Source organism: Myxine glutinosa, chromosome 11 (assembly GCF_964187855.1).
Source record: "Myxine glutinosa chromosome 11, kmMyxGlut1.1, whole genome shotgun sequence".
In the NCBI taxonomy this organism is placed as follows: Eukaryota; Metazoa; Chordata; class Myxini; order Myxiniformes; family Myxinidae; genus Myxine; species Myxine glutinosa.
Window position 1 is genome coordinate 52,131,947 of NC_136271.1, and position 20,652 is coordinate 52,152,598.

General features: G+C 44.6%; 1 protein-coding gene across 3 annotated transcripts in view; it reads right to left on the reverse strand.

The window, feature by feature from the left end:
- Positions 1–20,652, reverse strand: part of LOC137436665 (laminin subunit alpha-1-like) — a 296,063-nt gene that overhangs the window by 227,943 nt on the left and 47,468 nt on the right. For all 3 annotated transcript variants that reach the window (XR_013624965.1, XM_078786676.1, XM_078786677.1), the window contains exons 7-11: positions 19,951–20,056; positions 19,509–19,687; positions 16,071–16,176; positions 15,825–15,985; positions 5,423–5,563 (exon numbers count right to left, since the gene is read on the reverse strand). Coding sequence is in view for 2 of the 3 variants with exons in the window: in XM_078786676.1 (XP_078642802.1) it covers positions 5,423–5,563; positions 15,825–15,985; positions 16,071–16,176; positions 19,509–19,687; positions 19,951–20,056 (693 nt within the window). In the remaining variant the exon portion in view is untranslated. The remainder of the gene's footprint in view (positions 1–5,422; positions 5,564–15,824; positions 15,986–16,070; positions 16,177–19,508; positions 19,688–19,950; positions 20,057–20,652) is intronic.

A 20,652-nucleotide genomic window follows, 5' to 3' on the forward strand; every position in this document is an offset into this window, starting at 1 on the left:
TTGGTGTCGACGCATGGGTCACACCTCCGCAACCCGCTACCCATTCCATACCACCACCACCACAACCTTGCTCACCCACACCTCGCACCTCTCGTTCCATACCCTCCGGACCAGCCATACACCTCACTCTTGGCCTCTCACGAACATCCGGGTCTATCTCGACCCCCAAGCTTATTAAATCACCTGGCGCATCATACGCACGACCATATTGGTCACCACTTACACCGGGTCCTCTTTCTCTTCGCTTCTCCTCCATCACCTGCGAATCCCTCATCCGGTTAATGAGCACATCATCACGATCCGAACACAGACTCTGGACCAATTCTTTTACCTCCTCTTTTATCTCTTTCTTATCCTCTCTCCGTCGCTTTTTAATTTCGCTCACCCCTTCTTCCACTTCTTCTAATTTTTGCTTCATCTCCTTCATCTCTTCGTGCGCCCCTTTAAGTTCTTCCTCTAACTCCACTTTATTTTTTTCTATGTGCTCCCGCACCTCCCGCTCTTTAACCTCCATTACCTCTACCACCTTGTCCATTTTCCTCGTCAGGTCCTCATGTACCGTCTGACACTCTTTTTTAATTACCCCTACGTCCTTTTTCATCTCCTTCTGTGTCGATTTTAAACCCTCTATTACCGCTGTGTTCTTCTTTACCTGGTCCCCCAACTCCTTTTGTCCCACTGTCAGTTGTTCTACTCCCAGCGTCAACTCCTCTATACCACCTTGCAATTTTACAGTCCCCTTTCTCACCTCTTTCTCCATGCGCTCCTTACAGTGCCTCACCTCCTCGCGCACTCCTCCGACCTCCTCACTCACTCCTCTTCTGATCTCCTCTCCCATCACTTGCATCTCCTGCCCAGATGCCACCCTCATCTGCTCCATTTCCTCCCTGTGAGCATCCAGTTTGGTTTCTACCCCCATTCTGACCCCCTCTATCTGCTGCTCCATTTGTTTAACTTCCCTTTCCGCTTGGTCCCTCATGTCCCTCAATTTGCCTTCCATACTGTTTTCTAACCCCTCTAACCCATTTTTCACTCCCTCTATCTGATTCTCCTGGGCAGCCATTCTATTTTCTACCCCCTCTAACCCCTTTTGCATCCCTTCCATTTGATTCTCTTGAGCGGCCATTCTGTTTTCTACCCCCGTTAACCCATTTTTCACTTCTTTTATCCCGTTGTCTAACCCCTCAAAATTATTGTCTAACTTCTCACTGGTACCCCTCGCTTCGTCCCTCATTACCCCCATTTGGTTTCCCATTACCCCCATTTGGCCCTCCATTCGCCCACTATCAACCCTCATTTGGCCCTCCAATCGCTCACCCTGAGCATCCATCCGGTTCCCCAATTGGTTACTCTGCAGTTTGAGGGACGCCTGCATTTGCGCCATAAATTGCTCCATGAGGACCTGCATCTGGGCCATCCCTCCCACTTGTGCAGCGGGTGCGGCCGCCGTAGCTATGTGCGAGGCGCCATTTCGCGCGTCTGCTACCCCCGCTGTTTCGCTCTCCTCATGTCCCTCATGTCCCTCAATTTGGTCCTGGACCGACCCTGCTTCACTCTCCCTAACCGGACCCCAGCCGTGTTGATCCGCCATAGCGCGACTTGCAAAATTCGAGTTTCGTAAAACAAATACAAATTTCGCCGTTATAATTTCGCGCGGGAAACGCGCTCCGGCTCGATTTTGTCGAGCGCAGTACGCGCTCCGAACCGATTTTCCCTCCCAAAATTTGGGCCTAACTAATTTAGTCCCGGGTTCGAATCCCACTCCTGACACCAATTGTTACAGACACGACTTTGATGTTAAAGTGGGCCGAGCGGAATGGCCGTCGTGTCCGCACAAGTTACCCGACTATACTCGACGTTGACGAAGTCGCGCGATGCTGGCTCAATAAGAAAAAGAAGACACCCGGCTGGATTACAATAACACAATACGACACCAGGGGTTCAGTTCTCAAGACCTCCGGGGGAGGTTATATTAAGGCGGAAGGTTAGATTACAACTACAAGAGGGACAGCATAGAAAGACAAGCACTTAGACACACTCTTATATTAACCCCGGACAGACGACAGGTAAACGGGACAAGGCTGACTCACACGGGGGTTGATGAAAAGGACAGCGGGTATCAATGGCTCAAGGTGCACTCTTGGCTCAAAGCAGGGTCCAGTACGGTCCGGTCCGGTCCAAAGATGCGGGGAGGTCGCAGCGCTCGGATGGCGTCTTGTCTGCTCAAGCTGGGGGCGCATCTGACTCAGCGCTCGCAGGTGGCTTTCCTTCTCCAAGCTGGGTGCGCATCTGACTCAGCGCTCGCAGGTGGCTTTCCTTCTCCAAGCTGGGTGCGCATCTGACTCAGCGCTCGCAGGTGGCTTTCCTTCTCCAAGCTGGGTGCGCATCTGACGTCACATCCGGCGCGGGGCCGCGTATATCCGGCGGGGAGTGACACGCCCTCGGCTCGTTAGCTCCGCCTCGTGGAATCGGCACGTTGCTTCTCATTGGGTGCGTGCGGGGGGCTTACCAGGCTCCGCCCTTGACGAGGAGCTGACAAGGAGCCCCTTCGTGGTAACCCCGTGGAGCGCATGGTCTATGGCGCTAATCGAGCCGGTGTGAGGACGCATCCTCCCCCGCTCCGCCGCCATCTCCTCTGTTGTTGTTGTAATTGTTGGGGAAGAAGATGGAAGGAGGTATGGGAAAGGTCCTAAACTCACTACTGATGCCATATAATCACATTCTGGTGCAACGAAGAGTCATAATTAATGGAGACGAGGCCTTAACTGACATAGAATAAGAATAACTAGGAAGATGTCCGAAAGTTGTCTACGTGTGGTGCGGTGGACCTGGGCACGACATTTAATGGGGGAATAAGGGGAAGGTCGGCTCTACTGATTGTTATTTACATGCAATGGGACTAGGGAATGGGGGATTGGGGAAAGTTGGGGAGTATTGGAGAAAATAGGGGAATATTTACAAGCGGATATGGAGGCCAAATTCCATATTCGCAACAATATATATATATATATATATATATATATATATATATATATATATATATATATATATATATATATATATATATATTGTTACAGATCGCGGGTTAAGATGTTAGTTACCGAGCGGTTTGGTATTGCCGCGACCGTTACAGGATCCCTGACTCACCCGATTCACCCAGAACCTTGGCCGTATCGCACCACAGCTGCTCAATGAGGGAAAAGACAAAAACGACGCAATGCAAGAGGAAAAAGGAATAAAACGAGAAGACGTACAGACGAGTAATGGGGTTTATTATTTACACACACAAGCAAAAAGGAGCAATCAAGTTTATTTACAACACATAAGACGCAGGTGACACAGGGAAAATACTAGCTTACCTACAGTCTTAATTAACCCAGGACAGAACAAACAAAACAAACTCACGTATACAAGAAGGATGGAATGGAATGAAGGTGGATGGCTGGAGGGAGAGGGAGGTCCAAGGGGGTCCCGCAGCACAACCGGCGCGTTTAGCAGCCGCCGTTCAGGCCAGGCCCCACGCTGCTGTTTTGGCTGCCGTGTACGTCGCGTGCTTTGCCAGGCCTTGTCCCACTCGTCTGGTCCAAACCCTCAACTCTTTCTTGGTTCACTCACTCCTCACCACCGACTCCTCACCGCAACCAACTGACCACCGACTCCTTACCACCGCAACCAACGCAACCACTGACCCTCCTCTGGCAACCGACTCAGACCAACTCCTTGCGACCAACTCTTCTGGGAACGCCCCCGCCGTGGGTTATATAGGCCCCGCCCCTCAACCTTTGCGAACCTCCCCCAAACGTTCTCTCCCCGCCCTCTCAAGCCAAACCCCTTGTTCATGGTTGGTCGAGTGGGGCTGGATCACTCCTCCCCTCTCTGACGAGGTGGGGACCCGCCTTTCTCCCCCAACCCTGCCTCGTGGTCAATGGCGGATGAAGGGAAAACCGCCCAACATGCAGTTGGCAATGCGAATTGCAATTGACGGAAAGGGGGGGGGGAATGGAAGTGTTGGGAGTGGGAATGAAGGGAATCTATCTCTTTCACTGGTGCAATGGAGTATTTCAATTAATGGAAGACACAGCCTTACACTAATACACATAATAAGGATATAACTGTCAAAAAAGATATATCGTGTCCTGCATGTATGTTTTATGGACTAACTACGGGAACGCCCTTTGACCTTTATACAACCACAAACGGAGGGAGGAGGGGTGATATTTTACAACAACCTTTTACAACAACATTTTACCACAACAATAAAATAAAAAAACATTCTCATATCCACAACAATATATATATATACATATATATATTATTTTTTTTATTTTTTTTTTTTTAAACCCGAGATTCAAAGGATTTAGATGTATCTCTTGCAGCCATTAAGAGTGTTTTTGTCATACTCCGCTCACCTGCCCATATGTGGAGCTCAAAGTTTTGATCAATGGATTCGAAAACCTTCAAATTGGTTGCTCTTTTTGTCGGTTAAAAAATATCTAAAAACACCAGAAATCGAGATGTCTCGCAGAGTTGCACATTTTAATCATTATTCTAACCATATTTTAACCAAATCATTTTAACCAACGCAAATGCAGTCAACGAGAGGGTGCCCCAAGTGGGGCTCAATACACTTTAAGTAGTTAAAGAACCTTAGCAAGATGTTTGTTTTTCGGCCATAGACTGGGGGAAGATTTTATGGCTTTGTTGTGAACAAAGGCCAAGGTACAGAGACGACCCAGTTTCAAAAACTGAGAATTACTAGATCTGATCATTGTCAAATGGTTCACTTTTGTTATCCTTTCTGAATAAAAGAAAATTAAAGATTAAATCAGTAGATGCAACGAGGTGAAATTCCCTGTAATGTCCAAATTTCCCTGTAATTTTTCTTCCTTAAACATTTACTGACTGGCTGAAAAGATCATGATGTACATATGCATGAACCAAACAGCCAATCAGGAACTTATACAACGGAATGACTTGGTCGTCTGGACACAAATGTCAGGAAATTCATTTTTTACTATTTCATATGCAGCCTGTGGCTCCCGGTTGCATCAATGCGGGGAGCACAGCTGTTCCTCTGATGCAGTGCCCCCGTTTCCAGTAAGCTCATTTTGCCAACCCCGGAAGGATGACGGGCTGAGTCGGAAACATAGAAATGGTAAAACATTCAAATGGTATGTGTTATTTCCTCGCTTGAAGCTCAGCATTTAAAGGGTAGAGCACGGACAAACAACCAAATGTGGACAATCATAGCGTAGGATTTGATGGGCTGATTGGCCCCTCCTACATTGAAGTTCATTATAAGGGAACTCATATTATAAGCAAAAAATGTTTTTGATTAAACATTGTGATGCACATTGCTCAAACTTAAAGACAGAAGTGGCTTTGATTCTTTTGAGAAATGTTACCAGAGAGAAACCCTCACCTCCACAACTGGCCAAGATTCGCTGTGACAGTTGCTTGTTATGCCGAAGCAAAAACATTCCAAGCAGCCATGTGGGTTTTGCTGCTGCAAGTTGTAAAATCCTGGCTTGCAATGGTCACAGTTCCTGCCAATCACATTGTCCTGCAACCAACACGGACGTGCAAGTGGATCACGTATGGTTCATGGGTTTTCCTCAAACTGAGCAAGAAACAGTCAGGAGAGCTTATAATGTAGAGTACATCTCGGCTTTCAGAAAGCATTTAATAAGGTACCACATAGGAGGTGGTTAGCTCAGGTGAGGAGGGCTTGTGGAGTGGCTGGTAGAGTAGCTAACTGGATTGGAAACTGGAATTAGTGAAAGGAAGCATATAGAAGCTGTGAATGGTTGAATGTCTGACTGGGAGGTTGTGACTGGGAGGTCTGACTGTGTTGGGTGCCTCAGGGATCACTACTAGGACCGTTATTATTCGCTTATCTGGAATTGGAATTCCAGATAAAGTATTGCCATTGTGCATAGTCCATGTGTCCGTCCGTCCATCTCCTATTTTGACTTCTCCAGCCAAACCGCAGGGCCGATCTGGCTGAAATTTGTCAGAAAGGTTCCGATCACGTGACTTTAAGGAGGTCAAAATGGCGGGCTGAGCAAATTCCTTCAAACATCTTCTTCTCCAGATGCCCCCCACCTCCCCCAAGTCAGAATGCTACCAAATCTGGGTTAGAACATTAGGCCAGGGCCCAGATAAGCTACAGGTCCAATGGTTCTATTTTTTTTTAATCATTTGCATCAATGATTTGGAGAATGAGGTTAAGAGTTGGCTTTCTAAGTTTGCAGATGACAAAGCTTGGAAGTACGGGAGATAGTAGAGGGGACGTGCGACTGAGGGGTGATCAGATTCAAGAAAGTCTAGATTAGGCAAAAGATTTGCAGATGCAGTTTAACATAAAGAAATGCAAGGTGCTGGGGATGGGTAAGAACAAAGATAATATGGATTACATGATGTAAGGAGCAGTCTTAGAAAAAGTCACACAGGGGAAGGACCTGGGGATGGTAATAGATATGGGGGATAAGCAGACAGGACAGTGTCAGACAGCTATAGGTAAAGCTTCTAGGGTTTTAGGATGCATTCATAGGGGGATAAATTATAAATCACACAAGAGGAGAGCATACCTCCACCAGGACAATTCACATTGTAGAGGAATTTAGCAAGGCCTCATCTAGAACATTGGGTACAGTTTGGTCATACATTTGAGGATATTGCTGCCATAAAGAGGGTACAGTATACGGACGGCTACGATATTGATTCCAGGGCCTAGTTAGACTCAACTATGAGGAGCAGCTGAAGAGGACAGGACTTTTTAACATTGGAAGGGAGGTGATTAAAAGAGAAGATTTGATAGAGATAACAATGGGATTTGAAGATAGTGAAGAGTATAGACAGAACAAGTGCAGAAAAGTGTTTTTAAAAACAGAATGGACAATGACAGGATCAGGGGTCACAACCTGAGAGTAAATAAGAAAAGATGGTAGTGAGGCATGGCTCCTTCACTCAGAGTAGTTAACGCATAGAATGGGATTCCTGGAAAGGTAGTGGCAGGATAAATACCGCAAGGTAGATTTAAATTTGAGTTAGATTGGCACCAAAAAGCATTGGGATAGTGGGGTACCAGGACTGGTAGATACTGGTATGTAGAGATTGTGATGTCTGTTATGAAGGTCTCATCCAAGGATCTCCATATTATATAATTATATCTACAACCAAAATGTGCCCTTCCGACCCGATAGATGCATCCTCATGACGTCATGGGTTCATGCGTACAGCTTCGCCTCCTGCACGGAGAGCTTCAGCGACGCATGCGCAGCCAATTTTAAAGAACGATTCTAAGGTCACAAGTAAAGGCCTGTGGAGTCATCGATCATGGTTTCGCTCTTATTGGAGCTTGTCAGGAAGACCTACCACATAATCGTTTACCTGTGACCATGCAACCTTGTCGGCTTAAATACTGTTATTACCTCCCAGCTTGCGAAAGCAGCAAAGCACAGTTTGTGTCCCACGAGAGTTGAAACTACACGAACCCCGTGAGCAGTAATATCCGCCTACCACATGAGAACATTACCTCTGCTTTACACGAGAACATGTCAACCGATTCGGAATGCCATTTCAAAATGAAACTGGAACGGCACTCAGTAGAGAGCATGCATGCCTCCACCAGGTGAACAGTTTACGTTTTGTATCCCAGAGTAGACCAGAAAATCACAATACAGAATCACATTTAATCGAAATCATCCGTCTTTAATTTTTTGAGGTATCCTGTTTTCTATCGTTTTTGGCCCGATCTCTCAATGGTGAAGAATCACTTGAAAAATTAAATAATTCTCATATCCGAATCCACATTCAGATCTTCACTAAAATCTAATGCAATCGTCCTCGTCATACACACAACCTCTCCACCAAGTTTCGACCAAATCCGTCCATAACGTTTTGAGATATCTTGTTCACAAACGGACAGACAAACAGTCAAACAGACAGGGGTGAAACATAAGGTCCATCCACCTTTGATGGCGAAGGTAACAATTCAACCAAAGTGTATTTTAAGCAGCCTCTATCTCCTTTTTATAAACTTCCTGATCCTCTCATTGGGTGCCATGAAAGCTTTTGCATTTACAGCTCTTTTATTCTCACTGATGATACCCGAAGCCAGAGATATATCCAACAGCGATGTCTAAAAGGAGCTTGTACCCATCCCCATTGTGATTGTTGTCTTTGTAGAGTTATCTCTGTTCATCAGGATCAGGAAAGTGATTCTGTGAGAGTGCAAGATAAACTAGAACAGCACTCGATAGAGCGCATACCTCCGCCAAGCTAAGCAGTTTATGTTTTGTATCGCATTGATAGGGCGGATTTGGATCCGGACCTGAACCGAAACCTACAGGTTTTTCTTGGCACCTAACCAACTGATCCAGCAAGTTTTGTCATAATCCGTCCACAACTTTTTGAGATATCCCGCTATGTAACGTTTTTGGCCCTATTTCCCAATGGTGAAGAATCACTTAAAAAATTAAATAATTCTCATGTCCGAATCCATATTCAGATCTTCACCAAAATCGAATCGAATCTTCTTTGTCAGACACCCAACCGGTCCAACAAGTTTCGTCCAAATCCGTCCACAACTTTTTGAGATATCCTGCTATGTATCGTTTTGGCCTGATATTTCAACAGTGAAGAATCATTTTAAAATTTTAGTGTCTGGATTTGGATCTTCACCAAGATCGAACAATTCATCCTTGTCACACACCCAACCTCTACACCAAGTTTCGCCTGAATCCGTCTACAACTTTTTGAGATATCGGCGCCACAGACAGACAAACAAGCAGGGGTGAAAACAAAACCCACGTCCACCTTCGGCGTCGAAGGTAATCAAGCATTTATCATTCTAAAGAGATGCTTAACATTATTGATTGAACAACAACAACATTTCTCAACAACGCACAGTAACCAATCCAAAACTTATGGCCTAGATACATTAGATCTGATATGTAAACAGGAACTATACTCAGACGAGAACGGCACTCAGTAGAGAGCATACCTCCACCTGGTTCGCCATATCACTCATTGGGGAAGAATCACGTAAAAAAATTCTACTAGCCGGATCCGAAACCAGATCTTCACCAAAATCGAATAATTTCGTCCTTGTCAGACACCCAACCTGTCCACCAAATTTCGTCCAAATCCGTCCACAACTTTTTGAGATATCATGCTATGTATTGTTTTTGGCCCTATCTCCCAATCCTGGGTTCGAATCCCGGTCGATCGCTGAATTAACGCCAGAGGGGTTGACTCAGCCTGTCATCCTTCCGAGGTCGGCAAATTGAGTACCAGTACACTGGTAATTCCCTGTTTATCGTAAAAAGGCGACAAAAAGGGTTGGCGGCAGGAAGGGCATCCGGCCGTAAAACATTGCTTCAAAAAGGGGACCAAAAAACAACAACAACCACGGTGCCCGAAAAAGGCCAACCCCCGCTTTGCGGGGAAAAATGGCCTCTAAACGGTGGTTTTCCCAATGGAGGAGAATCACGTAAAAAATTCTACTAGCCGGATCCGAATCCGGATCTTAACCAAAATCGAATCATTTCGTCCTTGTCACATACGCTACATCCCTGCTAAAGTTCGTCCGAATCCGTCCACAATTTTTTGAGACATCTTGTTTACAAACGGACAGACAAACGGACAGACAGGGGTGAAAACATAACCTCCATCCACCTTTGGTGGCGCAGGTAAAAATGTCAGTTTTGAATGAATGTTAATAGCATATTGATACTTTAATTACACTCTTTAACTTTGTTGTTTTCTTGAGTTACCATGCCGATTCTGATTTCTTAATGATGACCAAGTTAATACAATATTATAGGAGGCACTGAAAGAAAAACAGCAGAGTGCATCATCGCATTTCTTGAGGAGTGGAAAAAAAACAACAAACTCCATTATAATTTCTTTCACAAATACGATTACTGTATGTCAACCCCAAATCACCCGCCCACCAACCCCCCATTTTTGTTTACCCCCAGAATATTCCTGATGCAATAATATTCCATCGTCACTTGTCTCAGGATGCCAGTCTGATGAGTTCTACCTGAACATTTGAATTTAAACCGAAAGTCTATCTCGGACCTGATGGAAAGTAAAAATTTATTGAAATTGAAGCATTTATTTGAAGTACTTCCTCATCTCGAATGCATTTCCATCTCTTCCACAATATTGAATAATTTTTGAATTGCCATCAAATGCCTCACTGCACTCTCACATCTCTATCGCTCTTGCACTCCAGGCCCTCTTTGGTACCCACTAGTCTATTCTGCAAGATTATGCACATTCATTGACTAACGCATTGCTTTTTTCAGTTTGCACATGCAAGCTTTCTTGCTCATCTGCATTCCTTTTTTCTCATTTATGGAACCGCCACCTGTCCAATCTTACTTTTCCCTCCACCTGTTCAAGATGGTGGCTTTAATACCAATCCATGGCTTGTTTATGCATTTCTTACAGTCGCTTGCATCCGCGTCGTGCTCCTGCGTGGCATCACAGATGAATCCGGAGAAGTTCCAAAAATAAATTGGCACCAACCCCATGTGTCTGTGGGTTGACGAGTTTATTACCCTCGCCTGAGGAGAAGGTATTGCATTTGAGTCCGTTTGTTTGTCTGTTTGTCTGCCTGTCTGTTTGTTTGTCCGCACAGAATAAATACGATTTTCTCTGCAACCGTTTGTCCGATTGACAGGAAATTTTCACCATCTGTGCAACTCCACGTGTATAATTTTTTAATGATAATTATGACGTCATAGGTCCCATGGTTTGGCCACCATCTTTGAAAAACTGAAAAAATTGCACCTGTATGTCTCCAAAAGTGCTGAAAAGAAAAAATTGAGACATGGCTCATTGTAAAGAACTCTCCATGGGGAATAAAATATGTTAATGATGATGTCATAAGTGCCTCCATTATGACGTCATAATTCGACAAGTACAAAACTTCATCCAATCAAGATGAAATTTCTTGAGCGCCATGTCGGCATAAATTTGTGGGGGGAAAAAATGATGACGTCATTGGTCACGTGTTTCGGCTGCCATGTTGGAAAAACCGAAAACATTTGCACCTCTATATCTCTGAAAGTGCTGCATAGAAAAAATTGAGACATGGCTCATTGTAACGAACTCTCCATGGGGAATAAAATATGTTATTGATGATGACATAGGTGCCTCCATTATGACGTCATAATTCGACAAGTACAAAACTTCACCCATCATTGAAATTTCTTGAGCATCATGAAGGAATAAATTCGTTTAGAAAACAAATAATGATGACGTCATCGGTCACGTGGTTCGGCCGTTATATTTGTTTTCACACAAAAGCCTTAAAAACCACTGAAAACACATCCTGGCGAGGGTCTGCAATCTCTGACTGTTCTTTCTTCTTTATTTATGTGGTCCACCATCGACACTGTAGTTTGCCCGCCCAACTACGATCCTGTCTCCACACGCACCTGCCATGTTTCCTCTGCCCTAAGCTTTGTAAACCATTGATCACACTTTTGACTATTCTTGCTACTGCAGCTTCAGGCATGTAAGGCTTCCACTGGTTTCAAATGTTTTTCCGTGAGCCTTTCATCCGTCGAAGGAGATGGTGTAATTGACTGTAGCACCGCAACATTGCGAGGGAATCATAGCAAAAGCCATTTGTAGTCAAACAAGATCTAAAAATCAAATGGGATGTGCAATACAGTGCGCACGTCAGGTAACAAGTAACCTTAAACGTATTGTCGTTTCTGGAAGCATCTTTGTTGTAAAGCTGTTCTTATGAATCATTCCGAGCAGAATAATTCCCTCTGCCACCGAAGGTGGATGGAGGTCGTTTCCACTTCTGTCTGCTAGTTTGTATGTTTGTGAACAGGATATCTCAAAAAGTTGTGGACAGATTCGGCTGAAAGTTGGTGTAGATGTTGAATATGTGACACCGACGAAATGGTTCGATTTTGGTGAAGATCCGGATCTGAATCTGAGAATTTTAAAGTGGTTCTTCACAAATAAGAGATAGGGCAAAAAACGCTATATAGCACGATATCTCAAAAAGTTATGAACGACTGATAACAAAACTTGGTGGACGAGTTGGTTAGTCAACACGAAAAACCGATTCGATTTTGGTTCAGGTCCGAGTCCAGATCCGCATCCCTATCAGCGGGATCCAAAACGTAAACTGTTCAGCCGGGCGGAGGTTTGCGCTCTTCCAAGTACCCTTCTTGTTCTTCAAGATTTAGCCATGATTTGCACTTTGTACGAATCAATATCAATCAAAACTGTACATATGGCAGGATGGCCTAGATGTATGCACACTTGCCACCAAGTTGTTTAGCCTGGGTTGGGTTTGAATCCCGACCTGGTGACCCAGCTACGAACTGTCATCCTGGTATTTCATCAATGCGTGTGCCATTCCTTGGATGGACGTTAAACGTGTGTCAAACGCATTAGTTTGTGGATGTTAAAGATCCCACGGTGTCCTTCATGAAGAGTCGGCGATCTATTGCCAGCACCCTGAACAAATTCAAAATTCCTGCTCTAACCTACAGGGGGCACTGCATCAGCGGCACAATCATGCCCTCGGCCAGTGATGCTACTTTTCCGTCTTGTGATGCACATCAAAGAAGAGGAATACTGCACGTGCATTACTAAATCTGCCATTACAATCAGTCACCACTTCCTTTTCTACAATACATAAAAGTACCGTCCCTGAAAAATCCTTCCTTCAATCCCCTACAATGACGTGCGACACACAAGTTGCAAACCACCATCATCATCAAAAGGTGAATCAATCATCATCATCACAAACCACGAATCACTGCTGCAGTTCGTAAGTTTGAACACGTGACACAAAAGGTGAATACACACAAAGACACAAAAGGTGAAGGAAGGCCAGTACAGTTTGAACACGTGACACAGAAGCTGCCAATCACTGCCAGTACAGTTTGAACACATGACAGAGGCTGCCAATCACTGCCAGTACAGTTTGAACACGTGACACAGAAGCTGCCAATCACTGCCAGTACAGTTTGAACACATGACAGAGGCTGCAAATCACTGCCAGTACAGTTTGAACACGTGACACAGAAGCTGCCAATCACTGCCAGAACAGTATGAACACGTAACACAGAAGTTGCAAATCACTGCCAGTACAGTTTGAACACGTGACACAGAAGCTGCCAATCACTGCCAGAACAGTATGAACACGTAACACAGAAGTTGCAAATCACTGCCAGTACAGTTTGAACACGTGACACAGAAGCTGCCAATCACTGCCAGGACAGTTTGAACACGTGACACAGAAGCTGCCAATCACTGTCAGTACAGTTTGAACACATGACAGAGGCTGCAAATCACTGCCAGTACAGTTTGAACACGTGACACAGAAGCTGCCAATCACTGCCAGTACAGTTTGAACACGTGACAGAAGCTGCCAACCACTGCCAGTACGGTTTGAACACATGACAGAGGCTGCAAATCACTGCCAGTACAGTTTGAACACGTAACACAGAAGTTGCAAATCACTGCCAGTACAGTTTGAACACGTAACACAGAAGCTGCCAATCACTGCCAGGACAGTTTGAACACGTGACACAGAAGCTGCCAATCACTGTCAGTACAGTTTGAACACATGACACAGACGCTGCAAATCACTGCCTGCACAGTTTGAACACGTGACACAGAAGCTGCCAATCACTGTCAGTACAGTTTGAACACATGACACAGAAGCTGCCAATCACTGCCTGTACAGTTTGAACACGTGACAGAAGCTGCCAACCACTGCCAGTACGGTTTGCACACACGACACAGAAGCTGCCAATCACTGTCAGTACAGTTTGAACACGTGACAGAGAAGCTGCCAATCACTGCCAGAACCGTTTGAACACGTCACAGAAGCTGCCAATCACTGCCTGTACAGTTTGAACACGTGACGCAGAAGCTTCCAATCACTGCCAGTACAGTTTGAACACGTAACACAGAAGCTGATAATCACTGCCAGTACAGTTTGAACACATGACGCAGAAGCTGCCAATCACTGCCAGTACAGTTTGAACACGTGACGCAGAAGCTGATAATCACTGCCAGTACAGTTTGAACACATGACGCAGAAGCTGCCAATCACTGCCAGTACAGTTTGAACACGTGACGCAGAAGCTGCCAATCACTGCCAGTACAGTTTGAACACGTAACACAGAAGCTGCCAATCACTGCCAGTACAGTTTGAACACGTGACGCAGAAGCTGCCAATCACTGCCAGTACAGTTTGAACACGTGACGCAGAAGCTGCCAATCACTGCCAGTACAGTTTGAACACATGACACAGAAGCTGCCAATCACTGCCAGTACAGTTTGAACACGTGACACAGAAGCTGCTAATCACTGCCAGTACAGTTTGAACACATGACACAAAAGCTGCCAATCACTGCCAGTACAGTTTGAACACATGACGCAGAAGCTGCCAATCACTCTCAGTACAGTTTGAACACGTGATGCAGAAGCTGCCAATCACTGCCAGTACAGTTTGAACACGTGACACAGAAGCTGACAATCACTGCCAGTACAGTTTGAACACATGACAGAGGCTGCCAATCACTGCCAGTACAGTTTGAACACGTGACACAGAAGCTGCCAATCACTGCCAGAACAGTATGAACACGTAACACAGAAGCTGCCAATCACTGCCTGTACAGTTTGAACACATGACACAGAAGCTGCCAATCACTGCCTGTACAGTTTGAACACATGACACAGAAGCTGCCAATCACTGCCTGTACAGTTTGAACACGTGACGCAGAAGCTGCCAATCACTGCCTGTCCAGCATGAACACATGACACAGAAGCTGCCAATCACTGCCTGTGCAGTTTGAACACGTGACGCAGAAGCTGATAATCACTGCCAGTACAGTTTGAACACATGATGCAGAAGCTGCCAATCACTGCCAGTACAGTTTGAACACGTGACGCAGAAGCTGCCAATCACTGCCTGTACAGCATGAACACATGACACAGAAGCTGCCAATCACTGCCTGTACAGTTTGAACACGTGACGCAGAAGCTGATAATCATTGCCAGTACAGTTTGAACACGTGACGCAGAAGCTGCCAATCACTGCCTGTACAGCATGAACACATGACACAGAAGCTGCCAATCACTGCCAGTACAGTTTGAACACATGATGCAGAAGCTGCCAATCACTGCCAGTACAGTTTGAACACATGACGCAGAAGCTGCCAATCACTGCCTGTGCAGTTTGAACACGTGACGCAGAAGCTGATAATCACTGCCAGTACAGTTTGAACACATGATGCAGAAGCTGCCAATCACTGCCAGTACAGTTTGAACACGTGACGCAGAAGCTGCCAATCACTGCCTGTACAGCATGAACACATGACACAGAAGCTGCCAATCACTGCCAGTACAGTTTGAACACGTGACGCAGAAGCTGCCAATCACTGCCAGTACAGTTTGAACACGTGACGCAGAAGCTGCCAATCACTGCCAGTAAGTTTGAACACGTGACGCAGAAGCTGCATATCACTGCCGGGACAGACAGGGGCTGTCAATCAATAGATTCTATGCAGTTTAAAGAAGTGACACACAAGGTGCCAATCACCTCCACTACAATTCGTGCAATTTCATCATGTGGCACTAGCGACCCATCATTGCAGTAGGCAATATCACCCAATATGGTTTGTGCAGAATGATCTTCCAGCAGGACAAGCACAATTGCCTTGGTACAAACCAGTTTTGTGTGATAAAAAAATGAGAGGTAGAAATTGAGAATAAAATGAGGGAAAACTTGTCCACCACCGAGAAGCAGTGTCCCACGGGTGCACCTTGCACTGGCATGGATCTGCGCACGGGTCATGGCCGACGATGCCCGCCGGGTTGCAGGAGCAGCGCCGGCAGAAAGGGAAGCCGCCGTTCCCGGGAACGCAGCGGTCACAGCGCAAGCCCGTGTAGTGCTTTCGACAGGTGCACTGACCGGGTGTTGCACCTGATGACAGCAACAGTAGAAAAGGGTCATTGCTTTGTTGATACATGACCGTTTCAGCATCATAAATGTAGTCACCCGTAGTTACCTCTTTCTGCTTCAGACTGATGAATATCTCGAACACAAACTTTACTCAATGCACCAATGGAGTCACAATTGCAGGGTTGACACGGATTCTCAGCATCTTCTAACACCTGGAAGGACATTACGAAAATACATCCTCATTCTGGATTGGTGCTCATTTAGTGGAAAAATAAAACCAAGCTTAATTATTTATAAACTAGAGTATCTTATTATAATAGAGCAAACGTATATGGTTCGCTATGTATGTTTGTATGTTTATATGCGACGAAACCCTCTTCTTCTTCTTCAAATAAAATTACCACCCTCTTAATAACACTCTTACATGCGTTAAGACTGCTGAGACCCTTCAGACCTTTGACGACCCTTTAACTCCCCCAAGACCCTTCAGACCACCAAGACCCCTGAAGACCCCAAAATACCCTTCAAGGCCCTGAGGCTCAAAAAGACCCAAAACAACCCAAGACCCAAAACAACCCAAAGACCCAAAACAACCCAAGACCCAAAACAACCCCGAAGACCCAAAACAACCCCGAAGACCCAAAACAACCCCGAAGACCCAAAACACCCCGAAGACCCAAAAGACCCCGAAGATCCAAAAAGCCCCTGAAGACCCCGCAGACCCTAAAGCCTCTGAAGACACCAAAGACCAAAAATACCCTGAAGACCCAAAAACACCTCAAAGACCCAAAATACCCTTAAAGGCCCAGCGGATCCAAAAGACCCTGAAGACCCAAATGGCCCTGAATACCGAAAACACCATGAAGACCCAAAAGACACCGAAATGGTCAAAGATGCTTACCCCTCTGAAATGACGTGTGGTGAGGCGCGCGGAGCGCACCGAGTCACGCTAGTTAATTTAACAAATTACTCCACACAGTGTTTGAGTATATACCTCAATTTAAATAAAATAATAATTTGAAATATCGTTTTTAAAAATGTCCAGAAGTTTAGCGCTATTATTGAAGTAGTCTTATACACCACCTTATTTAACATGACCAAGTACTGCTAAATGGAAGGGTTTTGAAATGTGCCAAAATGAGATTTGTGTCTATATTGTTCAAGTATATTATTCAATTTAAAAGAAATAAACTTTGTAAAAGTCGTAAAAAAAATTTATTCCGTAACCTTATTTAACAAATTACACATTCGTTCTTCGTGCCTGTTGTTTGTGTCCTTTATGACATCCATAAAAACAGTAAGTTTCATGTATGGAATGATTTTCGATTTTGTTTGACTGCCAGGCACACTGAGTAAAACTAATATCTCATCCTCTCTGCGCATGTTGGTCGTAACAAATTCAGAGCCAAAGTGAGGATTGTTACTTGCAAAATCGAAGATTTTTCAAGTGTATTGGTCGGTTGCGTTTGTTATTCTGTTTGTCTGTTTGTTTGTTTGTCACCGGCCTAAAGGTCACAATTCTAAACCGATCGTCACAAAACTTCACCAAGTCATCGCAGATTCAAATCCCGGACACCATGCATGTTTGTCTGTGATTCACATTAAAGTATTGTACACTGATATCTACCAATGCCTCTGCCCTTCATGTGATTTCCATTCCAATTCCTCCACAAGTGTTCAATTCATTATTTCATTATTTACTTAAACCTTTTTTAATAACGTTTACAGCTGTTCCAACAGAATGATGAAATGCATGAATGAGTTTAACTAGCAATGGTACCCGCCCCAATGGGCGGGGCTTCAATTGGGAAGCCCAAATGAAAAGGCAAAATATCAGAAATTGAAGGCTTTTTCATTTTAAACGATTCATATAAACATCCGTTGAATCACATCACACGCAAATCATCAAAATCTAAACAGTACATGGCGCCCATTTTGAAAAAAAGATTGAATTCTGCAAAACGGAAGCGGCACGTCTTTCTCAGTCACACGTTTATGTGTGAAGAGTGCGCGCCGAATCTGTAACGCGGAAGCGGCCGCTACACCTGTTTCTCAGTCGCTTTGCACACGCTGCCGTGTTACTTCGGAGCCGCACGGTTATATAGGAAGAGTTCGTCAGGAGTCAATCTACTCTCTCCTGGTACGTAGAATAAACAGTATTTGTAGAATTTCAACAAAAGCCACATCACTGTTCATAATCGGTAATATTATTCCATCGTGTTTGGAAAAACTGGAAAATTGGAAAACTTGGAAAATTGGGAAAACAGTATAGCCTATTTTACTCCAAGGGGTCCCAGGAATACCCATCCAAAATATCGTTGCAATCGGTTCAGCCGTTTTTGCGGTACCTTCGAACGGACAGACCCCGAAGAAACAGTATTTGTAGAAACAGTATTTGGTGAATTATAGTAAGATGTGTAATTAATCATTCCGTGATACAAACACAAATCGCTGTCTTGTCTCAGCGTGTCATGCGCTTCTTTGTGTTATTGCTTTATTCGGGTCCATGGCACCACATGGAGGAGCTGTTTCGATCGTGGTTTCTGTGAAGTCGGTGATCGCATGATAGGGGAGAGGAAAGCGTTAAATAGTCCGCTGTTTTGATGAGTTAATGAGATGTGGGAATGCCCATTTGCTTTTATGAGTTGGGGTTGGGAGAGGAATGAGGGTGGAGTACAGATGGAACAGAGTTGTTGCTTCAACAGGGGAGGTTGAGGATTTTGGGAGGAGGAGGTTGAGGACTTTCCATGGTTGTGGGGTGGGAGCGTTGAGGATTTGTGAGGGAGGGAGTGTTGAGGAGTTGTGAGGGAGGGAGGGATTGAGGACTTCCTGTGGAACAGGTGAGGGGGAGGTTGAGGAGTTGTTGGGGGGAGGGGAAGTTTTGAAGGCTTGGAGTTGGGACAGGATTGACGCCTTAGAGTTGTGAGGGGGAGGTTGAGGAGTTGTTGGGGGGAGGGGAAGTTTTGAAGGCTTGGAGTTGGGACAGGATTGACGCCTTAGAGTTGTGAGGGGGAGGGTGTGAACTTGGGGTTTGGAGGTGTCAGTTGATGACTTAGGGTTTGTGGGGGTAGAGGAGGAAGGGAGATCTGAGGACTTGAAGTCACACTTTCCATTGAGCCAATGTTCCACAGGTCTCTGCTGCTAATAATACACATCATTCACTACAATTAAAATTCAACTACCTCTGAAAGATTGCATGACAATTTACAAGCATTGGACTTTGACAATTTGATTGGTTACGAAATCTTCTTTCCACTGCTTTGGGATGAAATCAACATTAACAGCATTTCCAAGATTTTCAACCCCATATTAACAGATAATGGAAAAGAGAAACAGGAACTTTTACCATACAAAATCATAATAATTCACTTGGTTATTTTAGGAGCAATGGAGTTAAGGAATGGGAAATGCATCAAATGAACACAAAAAATGTTCTCGAATAAAAATATTGATGAAGAACTCATCATCAGGTGTAATCATTCTAACATTTTGGTGGAGAGATTATGGTCGACTAATTGTGTGTAATGTGGGAAGTGAAGCACACCTCTCTCGGTCGAAAGTATCCTTCGACGCAGGTGTTGCAGTTTACCCCAGCCGTGTGCTGCTTGCAGTTGATACATACACCTCCGCCATAATACCTGCCATTCCTGGCCAGGCTGCGCTTCTCCGCCGCTACGTTCTTGTCAAAATAACAGTCGTCGGCCTTACCATGGCAGTTACACACTAAGGGAAGAGAAGGTTTCATTCAAAAGCTGGTTAAACATCACGATACCATTGTGCTTTTCAAACCGACCTTTCAAGTTCAGAACCTGACTCAATAAAAGAAATATCACTGGAATTTCCAGAAATAATAATGATAATTAAATTCATGCAAAAACGTTCTCCGACATGATATGGACAATTAACGTAGCGGGCACAAAACCAATGCTCAAACAACAATTGTATCAGATTCTCCATTTGCCCACGAATACCGAACCGTTGGTTACCTTCACAGGGCTTGCTTCCGGAATGCCACTGGGAATGCCTGAAACCCGGGCAGCAGTACTCGCAGTGATCCCCACACGTGTAGTCCTCGCATTTACAAATAAATTTCTGTTGGGAGCACAGACCATACTTTCACCTGCCCTTAAACTTACACCTATACTCCTGGATGCCTCTCACCTGCACTGACATTTGTTAACCATGTTGCTGCAGTGACACAACCACAAGAGAACATTCTATAAACTAGTGGGGTCACCCGTGGGAATCCCACGGGCATGGAGGTGTATCGTTGCGATCGGTGCAGCCGTTTTTGCGGTACCCAGGACGATAACGTTATGCGGGAGTCCAAACCTGAAAATGCTGGAGACCAAAGCTGAAATTGAAAAAACAATATAGCCTATTTTACTCCAGGGGGTCCCAGGATTACCCACCCAAAATATCGTTGCGATCGGTTCAGCCGTTTTTGCGGTACCTTCGAACAGATGGACAGACAGACGGACGGACATTTGGTGAGTTATAGTAAGATTAATATAATATGGACATAATAATATAATTAAATTATATTATTATATTATTATTAATATAATAATACAATTTATATATAATTATAATATAATGTTATAATTAACAATATTAATTTATAATTTCATTTATTTATATAATTTATTTTTGAATTTTGAATCTTACTATATTTATATTTAAACTCT